Raw genomic sequence first — 19,233 nt, 5'->3', positions numbered from 1 at the left:
CGGGAACTCGTAAAGCGAGAACTGCCTGTATTTAGTTTTCAGCCGTTTATTTTCATCTTAGAAATAGAATTTTTGCTTACAAAACTATGGGTATTCTGTGTGAATTTAATTAATTGGCTACTTAGACCACAGAGTAGTACTCTGTGCCTTAGACAACAAAGCTTTATTTTGGAAGCCTTGACTGTGCTAATTCGGGTTGATAAGCTATTTGCGCAGGCAAAGTTTTAATATTTATTTGAATTTTCACGTGTTTTTGTTGTGTTGAATGTGAGCTGTTTTTAGAATAGGTATTTATTTTTACCAGAATGTATACGCGGAAAGTAGAATTATGAGCTAAGGTGGCAAACGCGAGCAGAAGAAAATTCTCCCGCGTGTCTGTGTTTTAAATTCTGTGTGGTACTAATGTATCTTCTGTTCACTGGTTTATTTTGGAATCCTTCAAATTTGAAATTGCAGCACCGTCACAGAAATTATATTTTCTAAAGGTACATATTTTTGTCATTTTTTTATTGTTTTATTAAAGATGACAGCCTTTCGCTGAAATATGCAGTGACTCGAGAGGAAAAGTATTGTACATGAGAGAGAGAAAAGAAAGAGAAATAAGCAATTTAGATTGACATGGTTGCTTAGCACGGCGAGTTGTAAGGGGTAGCGATAGGCTTAATCGAATTACGCTGTCGAAATACACTGAGTAAAGACAACAATGTAATAAACGGCACGTGTGCCGCAACTTACCCTAAGCTGAGTATGTATTTATCTTTATTTCATTTAGAGTTGGGTAAAAATTCTGATCTTGGTTACCTCTCCATACTTCTAAAAGTCAGGAAGAAGGCAGTGATTGGTAGGTGTCACACTGTTTCCCCCCCAGCCTCCTAGGTTGACATGCCAAGTGTGCTTACCCCTCCCCCACTTGCCGCTGTTTTAAAATCAGGAACTCGTTTTCCGATTTTAAAATAGCGGGATTGGGGGGGGATAAATACCCCACCTAATCTAAGCGCCGCCCCCGGGCTTGACGACATAAAACAATCAGAAAAAAATCGCCCCCAAGGGACTCACACCTGGTGAGTATGAACTTGATACACCCAGGGTCCTGAGCTGAATATCATCATTATTCTCTTTCTTGGTGATTCCCATCTATGACTCTCTCTCTCTTAGGGAAACTCAGAAATTTTTTTTTGGCTGGTGCAGCATAAGCCTCACCATGTGGCTTCCTTGCACCATGTGGCTAGTAATAATAATAATAATAATAAACGCATTCACAATAATCACAGAAGTCGACTATGACCACTCCCATTGCATGTGATAAGTGATACCCAAATAATACATTTTACCTGGAATTGCATTGTTATTCTTTTCTCATAATAAACAGGAAAAAGAAGAGATTTTGGGGCAGTATCGATCAGGTTGCTCTGCATACCGGATGGATAAGTTCTCCTGTAATAGTAGCCTTAAGCATAAAGTGACCAGATCCTTAGTATTTCAATGTGAAACATTGGGGGGGGGGATTTTAGAACCCCCCAGAAACAACATATACATTTTTTAAGATTTATTTTTATAAAAAAATTCACATACAAAATATAAAAAATATGTATACTTCTTTGAACTAAACTTATAAAATAAAATATCATACTTTAAAAAAAAAAGCAAAAAACAAATATAGCCTATATACACTGGTGTTCAAAGAAAGTGCATCACCCCTTAAAATTGTAATTGTCTTCCGAATAACATAAATATATGGCAATATTTCTTACAGATTGCATCAGATAAGATTGACAGATGTAGATGATGATGTAATATTGCATCAGCTGTTACTTTCAGCCATTCCTTGCTTGTGTCAGGATGGCGAGTTACGTGCAGTTGATGCCACGAAGAAAGAGTGCTATTGTTGCTTTACGTGAGGAAGGATGTTCTTCCCATCATATTTCTTCTTCTTATTATTATTATTATTAATATCCATATGATGCAAGGAAGTCTGAGGCTTATGCTGCACTAGGAAAAAAAAAAAAAAAAGCTCCCAAGTAACCCTAAGAGAGAGAGAGAGAGAGAGAGAGTGTCAAAAGTAGAAGGGAATCACCAAGAAAGAGAAGAATGATGATATCCAGCTCAGGACCGTGGGTGTGCCAAGCCCATACTCACTAGATGTGAGCCCCCGGGGTTGTAGAGTGTCTTGTAATCAGTCGACAGTGAGTAGATTTCTTTCCAAACTCAGGAATACTGGTTCTTCTGCTGATAGGGAAAAAGGAACCGGACGCAAATGAATCTCTACACCAAAATAGAACTGCATTTTGAAGCGCTTTAAAAACTGTAAAGCTTCTTCGTCTGAGCTGAAAAGAGAATGGGAAGAACATACAGTAGTGGTAGCAAGTGCAGTAACAGTCAGAAGACGCCTTTTCAAAAATGGACTTTTAGCCCGTCATCCTAAGAAGAAGAAGCCCCTCCTCACACAAAAAATGAAAAAGGCCCGATTAATTTGGCGTAAGGAGCATGTCAAATGGACCCCTGAGCAGTGGAAGTCAGTTATTTTCTCAGATGAGAAGAAATTCAACCTGCATGGCTCTGATGGGAGACAAACGATTTGCCATAGACGTGATGAAAAATACCATCCAGACTGTATGGTGTCTACAGTGAATTTCCCGACCAGCCAAATGATATGGGGGTGCATTTCGTATCGCAGAGTAGGTCACCTGCAGTTTATAAAAGGTTCCATAAATGCCAATGGATACCTGGTTATCTATACTGGAAGGCAAATTGCTGCCAACTATTGGAGACCATTTCAACCTGCCAAGTAACTGCATCTTTCAGGACAACTCTGCTCCTTGTCATCGAGCAAAAAGTGTAAGAAGACACTTCTGTAGTTACTTTAGCTTCATTTCTGCATTAGAGGTTTGACAGTGATGTGTTTACATTTGTTACAGGTGAAAAAATGGTTGGAAGAATGGTCCATTACAACCCTTAGCTGGCCAGGAAACAGCCTGGACCTGAATCCTGAAGAGAATTGTTCGCATCGTGTGGAATCTGCAGTTGCCAGAAAGAAACCAGACCCTTCGTGAACTTCAGGAAGCCATAATTCGTGTTTGGAACCATGAACTATTAGTTGATTATCTTCAGAAATTGATCTTGTCAATGCCTCGACGGTGTGCTGCTGTCATCAGGGCCAGAGGCAATTCAACTAAATATTAGTTTGGACATGGTGAACTTTTCAGTTTGTTTTCCTTTTAAAATAATAAAGTGAAGCAAATTGAAGGCTTCTGTTAACATTTCAGCCATAATTGTCGTGTTTACCAAAACTGTTGTATAAAGGTTTCAAATACTCATTTTGGAAGTAAGCTTAAAAAAAAAAAATGAATGAAGAGAAGATTCTGAAAATTTATTTATGTTTTTTATACGATTGAAGATTTCAGTAAAGGGCAAACACATTTCACCATAGTAACGTAAAAACCCACACACCCGTCAAATATTACTTAGCTTTACCTTAACTATTAATAAATATCTTTTGTTTATATTTCTATTTGTGATGCTAGTCATTAATGTAACGTACCATCACGAAAAAGGGATAGAAATGTGAAATTCCTATGTGATGCACTTTCTTTGAACACCAGTGTATATATATATTTTATATTTTTTTTCACAGAAAGGCTGAAATTCAGTATAGGTACCCCTCATGTTGGACAGACAACTTGTATGATCCCTGCTAATATTTGCGGGCAAATGCTGACTTAATGTGATTTTCTCTTGTAGGGAAGCTGTGTCTTCATTTTTAGACCAAATAAAAATAGGATAATAAATTTAATGTATAGGATATTAAGAAATATTAAAATTTTGAAATATATTTTAAGTCAGGAAAGGTAGTCCTCATGTTACGCTACATGACGAACAGCACAAAGGACATGAACTGAGAGAAATAGTTATTAGAATGGGAAAAAAAAACATTTATTAGAAGGGTCATGTTTTTAATTGATTTTCATTTTCACATTTTTCCTAGTGAAAAAAGGTTGTTTTTTTTCTGTGAAATAATACTACTAATAAAAATACATACTTCTTTTAACAATAAAAACAAGAGAAATTAAATAATATCATTAAATAAATTCACTCAGCGGAAAAATATTTCTTAATAATTCTTCATTATCTAGTAGTATTGCTTTCACTGTTCTACGGTCAGTTTTTTTTTTTTTTTTTTGTTGATGTCCAAAACTTATTTACTACTGAAAAAATTCTTTCCATTGTACCATTTGTTACTGGCAAACAGAATGCAAATCATTTGCATTATGTTTGCTATTAAGTATGGAGGCTACATATCCAATCTGGGACAGTTAGCAATGCGGGCAAACGACTGAAATCCGGGACTATCGCGCATAATCCGGGACGTCTGATCGCATATAGTATTAGTAATGGTCATATGGTGGAAGGAAGCTTAAGGCTTATGCTTCACAACAAAAAAGAAAAAAAAAAAAAGAAAGAAAAAAAAAACCAAAGTAAAATAATAATAAAATAAATAAATAATAAAAGAAAATGAAATGGACAACCTATGCATTTCCCTCCTCCTGTAGGTAACTATCCACCGACCTTTGAATTTCTCCAAACTGTCAGCCTCTACCACCCATGTAGATAACTTATTCCAGTAATTTATAGCTCACTGGCTAAAATAAAACTTCCTGCAATCCAGTCTAAACTTCTCCTCCCATAACTTGAATTTATGGCTACTAGTTCTAGAATCATTTATGAATGTGAAAATTGCATCCTCATTCATTTTACCTTTCAGAGCCTTAAACACATCAATCAAGTCTTCTCTAAGGTGCCTAGTTTCCAAGCTGTGCAACCTACTATTTGAACTCTTACCTTATATGGACATAGTTTTGCTGATCTCACCAGGCGAGTTACCCATCTGTGGACCCTCTCAAGAAGCTCGATGTCTTTCGTTAGGCGCTGTCTCCATATTTGAACACAGTATTCCAAGTGTGGTCTAACAATATCCTTGTATAATGGGATTATGATGTCCTTATCTCTACTAGCAATTGTTCGATAAATCATTGATAGGACACCATGGGCCTTCCTTACAACCTGTCTACAGTGCTCAGAGAACTTCATGTCCTTGAATGGGTTGAGCATGCTGAATTCTGATGGGATCCTTCCACTTGTTCAGATTACGAACCTAAGGGGGCATAAATTCAAATTAAGAAAAGACAGATGTAGATTAGATGTGCGGAAATTTGCCTTTAGCCAGCGGGTGGTTAATTGCTGGAACAAACTTCCATCTGTCGTTGTGGAAGTTGATAGGTTAAATAAATTTAAGGAGGAACTGGACAGGCATTTGGAGGGAATGGTGTGATTTTTTTTTTTTTTTTTGGCTGATGCTGCATAAGCTTCATACACTTGCTTTCTTGTATCACATGCCACTACTACTGACCGTATCGTAACTCCCAAGTTCCTTTCTTCCACTTTAGTTCAACTCCACCAAGTGTATAAGTTATTTTGGGGTTACTGTTCCCCAGGTGTAAGACCTTGCACTTTGCTGGATTAAAGCAAAGCTGCCACTTTTCTGACCATCCCTAAAGTCTAGCTTTTATTTTAAAAGCATTAAAATATTTTCATTAATAAAAGTTTAAGATAAAACTTTAAGAATAAAAACAAAAAAAAAAAAAGACTTAGAATAAGTTTTTCATTGTGTGCTATTTTAAAAATATTTAAAAAATTGAGTTTTTTTTTTTTAAATTAAAGAATTGTTAAAAAAAAGTTAATTAATTTGAGCCTAATTTGCTACTTGCCACTTTCTTGTGTTTGATAATTTCCATAATCAAGTGCATAATATATGTGATTCAGCTAGCAAATAAAAGTCAACAATAAATCTGCAAATGAAATCAATAATCTTCAGTACTAATGCAATTATAAAGGTTATATTTTATATATATTTTATTTAATATATTTTATATTAAAAGTTCTATTTTATTTTTTAATATTGTGGATAATAATGATGGATGGATGCAGAACTGAACTGTTAATGCGTTGGAAATTTCATGTCCATCAGCCCACTAATGACTGCTGTATTTTGTATGCCAGACTGTGCTAGCCAAACTTTAGTACTAAAAAACTGGCTAGTAATTATAAAAATTAAAATGACAATCTAATTATGTAATCAGCTGCTTAGAATGTAAAGTCCACTAACAGTAGTAAAACAACAATGTATTAGCGACAAAAAACTTGTAAAATGTGGGTGCGATGCTTGAACCGAACTTGATTGCGTATGCAGTATCCGCTAGTTTGCAAATGGGCATCCCCCTCATAGGGCTCCATGGTGAGTGAGGTACTTGGGCATCAGAAATTATTTTACTCTCATGAGTAATTTAAATTCATCTCCTGGGGCTTCAACAAGGGCTCTACATAACGGCTCAGATGACACTGATGATACCTCTTTGAAAAGACCTGGAACTGAGGATAAACCCATCACTGACACCACTTTTCTCCATTCCACTGGAGAGAAGGCAATCTGCAAAGTGGCCCCCCACTTCATCCAGAGAGTATTAGAAGTGTTGGAAGGATCTCTGAAATCAGTAAAAAACAGTGTTCTGGAGACCTGGTTGAATCTTTATGTCAAAAACATGCCCAGAAAACCTGAAAGCTGTATCGATAAGGGAAATACCTATCACCGTAACCCAACTTAAAACTATGAACTCTTCATATGGTATCATAGCAGAGTGGAATCTTCTTCATGTCTCTGAGGAAGAGATCTGCTCTGAATTGAAAGGTCAAGGAGCAATGGCTTTCAAGAGAATGTTGATGCGAAAGGATGGGAATCTTGTTCTTACTAGAGTTCTCATCTTTACGTTCAACACTCCACAGTCACCACGTATCATCAAGGCAAAACTCAGGGCTGCGTCTAGAACTTTTCGGGCCCTAGGTATACAAATGAAAGTCAGGGCCCTTCTTGTATAAACAAGAATGAGGGTGATATTTGTTAAAAAAATCAATTTTTGAAGTTGTGTTAATTTATATTATTAGGTTGAGATTACAAAAAAATATAAAATGAAAATAAAAAATCAATATTAAATTATTTTAAGAAATTAAAAATTTTTGTTTAATTTATATTATTAGGTTGAGATTACAAAAAAATATAAAATGAAAATAAAAAATCAATATTAAATTATTTTAAGAAATTAAAAATTTTTGTTTTCTAATTTTGACATGTGTAAACTTATTAATAATATCCTCATAACAAAGAGTTTTTAGAATATACTTTTCTATGTACAGTATTGCCAGTGCATTAAGCTTTTGTTCTGAAAGAGTACTGCGTAAATAATTTTTTACCAGTTTCAGTACGGTAAATGAATGCTCTCCTTCGGCATTGCCCATTCATCATCATCATCCATTTTCAATCCACTGCAGGATGAAGGCCTCTCCAGCAACTTTCCAGTTCCTTCTGTTTTGAGCACTGGCAATCCATTTACTACCCACCACAAACTCTTGAATTTCATCTATCCCTCTCCACCTTTGTCTTCCAGGTTTTCTTCTAGCTCCTCTTGGGTACCATTCTGTTATTTTCTTAGTCCATCTGTCATCATGTCTTCGAGCTATGTGTCCTGCCCAAGACCATTTTAGTTCTTTAGTTTTGATAAGAATGTCCTTTACTTGAGTTTGCTGCCTAATCCATGTATTTCTCTTCTTATCTAACAGTCTGATTCCCAATATAATTCGTTCCATTCTTCGCTGTGTAGTTCTCAGCTTCTCTTCCATTCTTTTGGTGAGTGCTCAAGTTTCATTTCCATAAGTCATGGTGGGGAGTATACATTGGTTCATCATTTTACGTTTCAGACAAACTGGGATATTGCTCTTCAGTATGCGACTATATTTCCTGAATGCTATCCATCCAAAATTTATTCTTCTCTTGACTTCCAGCCATTTATCATTATTATAGCTAATAACTTGTCCCAGATAAGTATATGACTCCACCTTTACAATTACTGCTCCTTCAATCATTATTTCCCTTTCTGTGGCATACTTGTTCATCATTACTGTTGTTTTAGCCATATTCATCTTTAGTCCAAAATCCTTACTAACTGTGCATAACTGATTAAGATTTTCCTCTAATTCTTTGGGATCGTGGCTTATGACCATAATGTCATCTGTAAATCGTAAATGGTTTAGGTACTCTCCATTCACATTGACTTCTTTCTGCGACCAGTCTAATCTTCTGAAAGCTTCCTCAAGGGCAGCAGTAAACAGCTTCGGAGATATTGTGTCTCCTTGTCAAACTCCTTTCTCGATTTTAAATTTGTTACTGTCTTTGTCTAGTCTAATAAAGGAGATAACGTTCTCATATATTTTCTTCAAAATCATAATATGTGGGATATCTATCCCTTGTCTTTCCAGTGCCCGAAACATTGCCATATGCTGTATGGAGTCAAATGCCTTTTCATAATCCACAAATACCAGGCATAATGGTGTTTTATATTCATTTGCTTTCTCCATTAGCTGTGATATTATGTGAAGGTGATCCATAGTTGTGAATCCTGTCTTAAAGCCAGCTTGCTCTTTCGGTTGATTCTCATCAAGTATCTTTCTAATCTGTTAGTAATGACCCTTGTGAACAACTTGTAGATGTGGGATAACAAGCTAATTGGTCTATAATTTCTGATTTATCTCCTTTCTTATGCAACAAAACTATGATTGCATTATTCCACTGCTTAGGTGCCACACCTTTTCTAATACATTTTGTGAAGAGCCTTGCCAGTTTTTGTGTTATGTCTCTTCCTCCCAAATTTAACAACTCTACAGTAACTTCATCTTCCCCCGGGGCTTTCCGATTCTTCATTTTCTTCAATGCATGTTCTACCTCACCAGCAAGAATATCTGATATGTCGTATGTGTTGCTAATTTGCGATCCATCTTCCCCACTGCTGGCATCATTCCCTCGATCCTTGTATAATTCTCTATAGTAGTCTTCTGCTATTTGAATTATGCCTTCTCTGCTATTTATAAGTACACCATTGCTATTCTTCAGTTTCAGTATCATTTGTCTTTCTGTATTACTGCTCATGGCTGCTGATTTAAATCCGTTGTTTTCCCTTAATGCTTGTTCTACTTTTCTTGTGTTAAATCTTCTTATGTCCTCTCTGAGTCTCTTTCTAATGGCTTTGCATTACTCAGTATACTCAATTTTTTCCTTGTCAGTGTTTATCTTGCTCTTCATTTTTCCCTTTTGGTTTATCATAACAAGTGTTTCTTGACTAGTTTTTTCTTCTTTGGATTTGTTTTTCCCTATAGGATTCTTGGGCTTTATCACTTTCAGAAAGTTTGTAATATTCCTCGTCGATATCTTGGTCCTGAGCAGTCTGCAGAAGCTCAAACTTGTTCTTAGAGTTCCAGTACATACTGCTTTTTTTCATCTTCTGTTATCTCAAAGACCTTTGTATTATTTACTCGAATCAGTTTTTTCCTTTCCTTTCCTACATCAAGTGTACATCTTACCATTCTGTGATCATTTCCAACGTTTACCTTATTCAGGACGGTAACATCATTCACAATATATCTTCTGTTAGTGAGGATGAAGTCGATTTCATTAGTTGTTAATCCATTTGGACTCTTCCATGTCCACTTCCTTGAGATTCTACAAATTCCACAAGTCTTTCGCCTCTTTCATTTCTTTCACCAATTCCAAAATTTCCTATAGTTCCCCTTTCTGCACTGTTTTGTCTTTTTCCAACTTTAGCATTGAAGTCCCCCATAATAATAGTGTAGTGGGTTTTCTGCTCATCTAGAAGACTCTCAATTTCGGTGTACATTTCTTCAACCTCTTCATCATCATGATGGCTCGATGTTGGTGCATAAATCATTATAACCTTTAGCTTGTACCTCTTAGAAATCTTGAGTATTAGTCTTGACACCCTTGGTGATGTATTTTTGAATTCCAAAATGTTGTTTTTTATATCTTTATGGACCAGAAACCCAACTCCACCTTCGCTCCTTTCACTGTTTCCATTGGTGTACAGCAGATTTCCACTTGATAAACTTATAAGTGATTCATTTCTTCTTCTTGTTTCAGTCAAACCGATGATGTTCCAATTCACATTTTCTAGTTCCTTTTCCAGCTCTAATATCCTGTCTTCACCAAGGAGCGATCTTACATTGTAACAGGCCAAGTTCAGTTTCCGTGAATGGCAGCCTGGTCGTACCCAGAGATTCTTAGCATCCTGTTCTTCCACTCTGATCCTCTCGCTGCCGTAAGAGGGGAGTGAAAGCCGCTGGGGACTGAGGGCCATTTGTTTTGTCGTGCTGTCATATGCTGGAGGGTTTGGTCTTTTCCTCTTCACGCTGACCAGGCGTCTTGAAGAGAACCACTCTACACTTTCGTTGCCACCTAAGTGACATAACAGGGATTACCATCGAGAAGATGTGCATGAGTGGATTTTAGGGAGGCAGGCCAACTGGACATTAGTAATGTTAAAAACAATCTTAAAATTATTCTGACGTTAGGAAATGTGGATATAATTTTGTTTTCGATTATAAAATTAAACAATTTTACAATGTAAAACATAGTTATTAACAAAAAGCAAAATGTAAGTACACCTTATCATTTATAATTATAAACAAAAAAAAATTATTTTCGTACAAGTAACAAAAAATCTGTTTGAGGAACTCTCACGCATTGGAAGTAAAACTTCTTACCATCGATGTTCAGGTCCTTTGATGTGTGCTGATTTACAGATAGTTGTTTGACTGCAACTGTATGCGTCAAGCTATGTGTAGACAAACGTTTTCTCCCGCCTCCACTCACATTGTACTATTGGTTCGTGAAAAACAATGTATACTTGTGCACAGCTGAGCTGTCGCGTATGTTTCCCTCCGCCACCAATAGTATCGACAAAAGATACCACCCAAATATGATGTTGGCGTTGCAATAAGTATTATTATTGGTATATATTTTTTAATTAAATTTAGAAGTTGAAGCCAGTGGATTGATTTATTTCATGCAGTAATGACAAATACCTCTGTGCGGGCCCCTCTTTTCAGCGAACCATAGGCACGTGCCTAATTTGCCTAGTGGTAAATGCAGCCCTGAGCATACTACTTAAACTGCCTGGCAAGGATTTACATTCCAAATCCACTGAGGTGCTTTAAGTGCCAAAAGTACGGCCACTTGCAAACAATACTATTCAATGTATAGACCTAAGTGAATGTCAGATGATCTAATTAGATGTATGGCAGAGAAGAAGAATGCATGGGATGCATATAAATTACCAGGTGATACAGAAGCTTATAGTAAGTATAAACTAGTCTGCAATCAAGTCACAAAGGAGGCTATACAAGGCAAGGCAGAATATGAGAGATCTTTGGCAAAGGATGCAAATGAAAACAGCAAAGACGTCTTTACTTATGTAAACACTGGAAGGAAGGGGATGAATCATATTGGACCACTTGATATTGATGGTTTAACTGTTGATGATCCAGCTCAGGTTGCTGACAAACTGAATAGGTATTTTTCATCTACATTCATGAATGAGTTCTTTAGGGGGGAGATGCCAAAAGTTCATCAAAATATAACTGAGAGGAAAGTGGAAGAGAAATTGTTGAAGCTTAATATAAAAAAATGGTGCTTGAGGTAGATGCGACCTATTGATGGTTATATTAAGGGAGGTAGCAAAGGAGGTAAGTAGCCACAATCATGAGAGCATCTATGGATTTAGGGAAGTTCCTTGTGGGTTGGAAAGGTCTGAATGTCTCCCCAATTTACAAAGGGGGATCAAAGGTGACATGAATAATTACAGACCTGTTAGCTTAACTTTTGTTCCACGGAAAATAATGAAGTCATTGGTTAAAGAAGTGATACAGGACCATCTAGACAGGAGTGCAGTTATACTTCTCAGCATGGATTCATTAAGGGGGAAGAACTTGTCTGACCAATTTGATTGGATACTATAATACAGTGACAAAGGAACTGGATGCAAAAAATAATTTTGATATATACTTGGATTTCAAGAAAGCTTTTGATGCTGTTGCACATAAAAGGCTGTTGTACAAATTGGAGCAGTGTGGCATTAAGGGCAAGTTACTGCTCTGGATAAAAGGATGGTTGAGTGGTTATTAATGGCCACTGCTCTTCATGGACTAGCATTATTAGCCGAGTTCCCCAGGGTTCAGTGCTTGGCCAATTGTTGTATTTTGTATTTGTTAATGATATTGATGAAGGCATATCAGGCTTAATGTTTAAGTTTGCAGATGATACAAAGTTGGCATGGTGGTTAATGATGATTATCAGGTCAAGCTACTGTAACAAGATCTAGAAAAAATTAGGCAGATGGGTTGAGAAATGGTAGTTGAAGTCTAACATCGACAAATGCAAGGTAATGCATAGGAGTAACAGTAATTCCAGATTAATTTACCAGCAATGTAGTACTTCACTCAGTAGTAGAAAATGAAACCTGGGGTAATTGTGCAGTCAATTATGAAGTTCTCTGAGCAGTGTAGACAGGCTGCCACATCAGTTCATGGGATTTTGTGAATGATATACAGGTATTTTACTAGCAGGGATAAGGAGGTGATTATTCCATTGTATAAGGCAATGGTCAGGCCACATCTTGAGTACTGCATACAGGTCTGGAAGGCTGTAGAGCTGCTAGAACAGATACACAGAAGGGCAATTAGATTGGTTAGGGGGAACAAACAAGTTCTCTAACCCCAAATAGCTTCAGTTCTGCAAATTGTCTGGAGATTAGGCACCTGCAAGGTGATCTGATTGAGGTTTAAGGCCTTGAATGGATTGAGTAAGCGGAATGTGAATGGCATTCTTCCTCTTGCTGAGACACATGAGTGGGCAATAAATTTAAGTTGAAGGATGTTTGCAGGATAGATGCATGAGAGTTTGCCTTCAGCCAACAGGTGGTTGATTGCTGGAACAAGCTTTCATCCATTGTTATGGAAGTGGATAGTATGAATAAATTGAAGGAAAAACTAAACGGTGCCTCCGTAGCCAGGTGGGCAGGAGCAGCAGTGCGTAACACACGCTTCTTGATTAGACCGGGCTTCTAAAAACCAAATAACAAACAACAACACAAACTATTGGAGGGGATGGATAGGTGTAATGTTTTTTTTTTTTTTTTTTTTGCTGATGCTGTATAACATTCTTTTTTTGCACTAATACTAAGTACACTAAATGTATGAACATGGTACTAATTCTTAATATTTATAACATGTCTTCTCAAACATATTTGAGTATACAGTCAACTTTTCAAAAACATTTATTGTCAAATTAAATTAAGTAACCTAATCTGTGCCAAGTCAATTTGTGTAAATCATAAGAAATATATAATTGATAAATAAATTGTTATAAAAAATTTGAATATTTTTCTTATGCTTGCTTAAAATCATTGTTACTTTATTGTATAGCTCTTATCATTAACATGTGCAGTTTGAGTTTTCACAAATCTCTCTTGTGAGATTCTCTCTCTTTTGTTTTTTTTTGTGGAATTTGCATTTATTTATGAATTTTTTTTTTTTTTTTTCCCCAAAATGAAAATTCAAGAGTAAAAAGCTAGAGTAAATTTAATGATTATCAGAAGGATACTTTGGTATTCTCTAAGGAAAACAGTGCACTTTAGGTTTCATATTGGCTGTCTTCAAGACATTTTAGCAGTAAGATCCTGTTTTCACTATTTAAAGTTTTTTTTTTTTTTTTTTTTTTAGTTCATATTCTCTCATAGTCACATGGTTCAGTGTACCTTGGATGACAGTGCTCAGACAAGAATATAGCCTAATCATTAATCATGTATAGCTCTATTTGCCAAACAATTGTTTATTTTGTTGTTTATTACAGTTATGTGGGCTTGAATCACAGTTGACTCAAATGTATGTGCTACAGTACTCTTGTGTTGACTACTCTGATATTTGGATTTGCACATGTAGTTCCTCATATGTATTAATATTGCTTATTCAGTTGATATGGTGATTAATAATCAAGCTATTCTTATCAGTGGGTCTGCACACTTGCATCTCTTCTTCAGTGACCGAAGTTTTTGTAATATTTGTTTCTTTATAAATTATATATTTATAACTTGTTTCTAAAGTTGTACGCGCATTATTAAAACAGAATAATTCTCTCTAATTTTTTTTTTTCTGTTGGTTATTATTTGTAGAAAAGATAGAAAATTATGCCAGCAACTGTACGTGCATATCATTATTTCAAGAGATGGAGCAATTTCAACATGCATACTGGATATCAATGTCTTCCATATGGATAATAATAATTGTATTTTGTGTATGGATCAATGCTGTACAAAGCTGTGATTTTGATGAATTATCTCTTGATTTAGAACAAGTGCCCAGAATCAGTGTACTTTATAATCCAGAAAGATTAAAGCGACATCCACAAAATATAAATGCATCAAAAATAGCACCCATAAGAATTCATGTTTATTTTGGCAGAATGGAAAATGATACCTCATTGTCTGATTTAAAGAACCTATATACAATTACAGAGGAAGCTAAAAGCAGAATATCAAGTCTTCTTTCTGGTAAGTAAATATCTGTTGTTTTTTCATTTTATCAAAGCATTCTTCATAATAGTCATAATGGCAGTTGTAGTGTGTATAAAAACCAATATCATCTATGCTGTTATAATAAACTATAGTAGCAAAACTGATTAATTATTAAAATAATGAATAATTATTTATGAGTGATAAGCATCATCCAGAGTAAGATGTATCATTCTCACTATTTCCTTCCACTAAAAACAGTATTGGATATTATTGTGTTAGGCAGAACATGAGCAGTTATCACAGCTTTGACAAATTTGTACATGATGTGGGTGACAGTGCTAAAAGTTAGTTGCCAGTTGGAGGGTGGGGAAGAATATACAGTAGAACGTCAGTTATCTGGAATAAAGGGTGATTTTTCTTTTTTTTTTATATTATTAATGGTAGTATTTGAAACAAATGTTTATTATGCTACGAGAGTATTTCTGTCTGTTTTCTTTTTTTTTTTTTTTTTCATATATTTGGTGAAATGTTTAGTCATTCGCTTCCGTGAACCCAATTTTCCATGAAATATTTTGTTCTCTTCATTTCATATTATATTTAGTTTAGCTCCAGGTTCGGTAAGAATAATATCGGCCTGAAACTATGCGATTTATTATTTTTCTCAATTTTTTTATGGTAAAATGTTAATGAAAAGAAACAGCACTGAAATGGGTAGAAAACCAAGAAGAATGTGATATAATAAAATTGTTATTATTAAGGAACTCATGAGATTTAGCAGAAAAAAATGGGTCACAACAAACGTTCGATCAATTTTTGAAACAAAAATTGATCGAACATTATTTTAAAAAATTACTTTAAATTTTTTCCATATAAAATTTGCAGTAAAATATTTATTAGAATGCATATACATAGTAAATGTGCGAATTTTTATGTATCTCTCTATACATGAAAAAGTTTTCCTCCTAGTGATATTTATTCAAGCCAATGGGAGAAGAGGCCAGGGCAATTACATCACTACAAATGCGCAGGTAAATAATTACATTGTTGTCTTCCATTGAAAGACAACTGCATCCATAACATTCACTAACCTCATGCACGTGCTTAACTCTGTAATACGTGACCACGCACGGCATCATTTGATGTTCTACGAAAAATTCAAAAAACTTATGATGTTGATTATGAAAAAGCAGTAGCAGGTTTTCAACATCAGTACAAACGTAGACGTTACGATGAAGCTGACCAAAGAATTTTGAGAAAAGTTATAAATTACGATAGGGAAAATATAATAGAATATTTACATGGTATTGCATATAACTATAATATGAATTAATAGATCAAACTATAGATCAAATATGCAATGTAAATAAAAAAATTTTATTTGCATTGCATATTTGATCTTGATTTTGATATTTGATTTTGTTGTCCATATATCCGGCACCCACTTGGCTATCGTCCAGTTGTCCATCGCCAAGATGACCATTGCCCATTCGCCGTCGCCTAGTTGACCGTGTTCGAAAATATTCTTTTCATGTATTGAATACACTGAAGAAAAGTACATGCTTGTTTAAGAAATCAAAAAATATTAATATTTGTACAATACATAATGTTAATTTTATTTATTGAAACTTTTAGCATGTATAATACACAAAGTGTAATTAGCATTAGTAGAGGCCTATGATGCAAGAAAGCAAGCTTATGCAGCATCAGCCAAAAAAAACCACAAAAAAAAAAAAAAAAACACTCCCATTTCACCCCTCCGTTCGTTCAGAATACCTGTCCAGCTGAGCCGTAAATTTATTTAGGCTATCAACTTCCACAACATGGAAGTCTGTTCCACCAACCAACTACCTGCTGGCTAAAGGCAAATTTCCGCACATCTCTCCTACATCTGCCTTTCCTCAATTTGAATTTATGCCCTCTCAGGTGATTATTCTGAGCAAGGGGAAGAAGCCCATCGGCATTGAGCATGCTCAAACCATTCAAGACTTTATACACCTCACCGGTGCCTAGTCTCCACACACGGTAATTTGCAAAACTTAAGCCTTTCTTTGTAAGAGCAACCCTTTGTTCCATTCACTAATCTTGTTGCCCTTCTCTGTACTCGTTCCAGCAGCTCTACATCCTTCTTGAAATGAGGCCTCCAGACCTGTATACAGTACTCAGGGTGTGGTCTGACCATTGCCTTATACAAGGGAATAATCACCTCCTTATCCCTGCTAGAAAAATTCCTGTATATCATTGACAAGACACCATGAGCTACTCTTGCAGCCCGTCTGCACTGTTCAGACAACTTCATATCTGCCTGCACAATTATCCCCGGGTCCTTTTCATTCTCTACCGCTGTCAGTGTAGTACCACAGAGTTGATACGTTGCTCTGGGGTTACTGTTTCCCATATGTAGTACTTTACATTTGTCAATGTTAAACTTCATTTGCCACCTCTCAGTTCATCTGCTCAACCTTTCCAGATCCTGTTACAGCAGCGTAGTATCAGTAGTGTCCTTAACAACCCTGTCAACCTTTGTATTGTCTGCAAACTTGGACATTAAGCTTGATATACCATAATCAATATCATTTATAAATACAGAAAACAATAATGGACCCAACACTGAACCCTGATGGACTCCACTAATAACATTAGTCCATGATGAGCAGTGTCCATTGATTACCACTGTGTGTCTTCTCCCCCTCAACCATCCCTTTATCCATAGCAGCAATTTGCCTCCAATGCCACACTGCTCCAATTTGTGCAGCACTCTTCCATGTGCAACAGTATCAAAAGCCTTTCTCTTATCCAAATATATAATATCAAAGTTATTCCCTGCATCTGGATGCAGGGAATAACTTTGATATTATATATTTGTTTTGATATTATATATATATTTCTTTTGTGACTGCATCATAGTATACAATTAAATTGGTTAGGCAACACTTTCCCTAAACAAAACCATGCTGTGTCTGAGCTATAACTGAAGTCCTATCTAGATGATCCTGCAGTGATTCTTTAACCAGTACCTCCATTAATTTTCCTGGAACAGAAGTTAAACTCACAGGTCTATAATTACTTGTGTCAGCCTTTGATTCTCTTTTGTGAATGGGGGTCACATTTGCACATCTCCAGTCTATGGGTACCTCCCCTGAGTCCAAAGAAGCTCTCATAATTATGGCTAAGGGTTTGCTTACTTCCTTTGCTGCCTCCATTAATATAACTGGATAGATCCCATCCACCCCGGGTGCCTTTTTTTATGTTTATCCTCAACAATTTCTCCTCCACTTTCCTCTCAGTTATTACAAAATCATCTAGCTCACTGCCAGAGTTTACTTCACCTCTGGCATTCCCCTACCTCAATAACTCCTCATGTGTGAATGTAGATGCAAAATACTCATTTAGTTTGTTAACCACCTGAGCAGGATCCTCAACTGTTGAACCATCAATATCCAGTGGACCAATCTGATTCATCCCTTTCCTTCTAGAGTTTACATAGGTAAAGAACTCTTTTCTGTTTTTCTTTTCATACTTTCCAAGGAATTCTCATAATCTGCCTTTGTTTGCCTAATCTCCTTTGTGACTTGGTTACAGACCAGCTTATATCTAACAGGCTTCCATGTCACCCATTAATTTATATGTATCCCATGCATTTTTCTTCTCTGCCATATGTCTCATTAGTTCATCTGACATCCATTTAGGGCGCCTCCGTAGCCAGGTGGGAAGAAGCAGCAGTGTGTAACGCACGCTTCTTGATTAGACCGGGGTTCGATCCCGTCACCACCAAATACGGGGATGCGGAAAGATCAGGGAATGATCACCGCATATTCCCGGAGCAATATGGCCTTAGTTGCTAATGCTCCTAAAAACCAAATAACAAACAGACATCCATTTAGGCCTAAACCTTGAACAGTATTTCTTAGTTGGTAGGTAAAGCCTAGTAGCTTCCAAGATAAGTTCTCTGAATGCTTCCCATTTTGAATTTGCTGTTGGTAACATCATCAGTTGGTCCCACTGTATAGTATTTAAATACTGTCTCAGACCATCGTAGTCGCCTTTACGAAAGCAATAACCCTTCCCTTTACCCCTGATGGTAGGTACCTCTTTGAGTAAATCCCACTTCAGCACACTGTGATCACTGCCACCTAGTGGTTCCTTTATCTGCAGATTCTTAATGCATGAAGAATCACTACTGATAATCAGATCAAGGTATTACCCCCTCTAGTTGCCTCCCGAACATGCTGATTTAGAAAACAATCATCCAATAAATCCACAAAGGCCTGCTAGTGTGTGAGTGACCAACTCACAAATTCCAGTCAATATCTGGGAAATTAAAATTCCACATTATAAGACTCTCTGATTTACTTGCCTACTCTATTTCCCTGTACAGTTTCTTATTATACTCATCAGAGCACACTCCTAATTTCAATTTTGATCTCCCAATGCTTATGTCACACCAAACTGACTCGACACTGCACTGTCCAGCGATGTTGACTGACTTCACTTCCTTGGATTTTGTGTTTCTTAACTAATAGCATAACCCCTCCTCCCTTCCTATCCTGTCTATCCTTTCTGTACACATTTGTATTCCCCAGTTCTGCATTCCTTATATCTGTGTGACACCACGTCTCTGATATCTCAACAATATCTGCCTTTGATGTTTTGAGCAATACCTCAAATTCATCAAATTTATTTACCAAACTTCTGGCATTGGTGTATACGCAAGTATACATGCATCTGTTCCTATTCTTAGCTACTGGCACCTCCATAGCGAGGTGGGAAGGAG

The 19,233-nt window shown here is 36.3% G+C and overlaps 1 protein-coding gene across 1 annotated transcript in view; it reads left to right on the top strand.

Annotated features, from left to right (window-relative positions):
• The first annotated feature begins 631 nt into the window (after positions 1-631).
• The window catches only part of LOC150088529 (ciliated left-right organizer metallopeptidase-like), a 189,946-nt gene continuing 171,344 nt past the window's right edge, over positions 632-19,233 (top strand). The window contains exons 1-2 of the mRNA XM_090370219.1: positions 632-745; positions 14,121-14,498. Coding sequence (XP_090226345.1) covers positions 14,174-14,498 — 325 coding nt within the window. The 5' untranslated portion in view covers positions 632-745; positions 14,121-14,173. The remainder of the gene's footprint in view (positions 746-14,120; positions 14,499-19,233) is intronic.

This window comes from Mastigoproctus giganteus, chromosome 3 (assembly GCF_048544385.1).
Source record: "Mastigoproctus giganteus isolate SK-2022 chromosome 3, ASM4854438v1, whole genome shotgun sequence".
NCBI classification, from domain to species: domain Eukaryota; kingdom Metazoa; phylum Arthropoda; class Arachnida; order Uropygi; family Thelyphonidae; genus Mastigoproctus; species Mastigoproctus giganteus.
The sequence above is the reverse complement of the archived record's forward strand: the minus strand, read 5'-3'. Positions and strand labels throughout refer to the sequence as shown.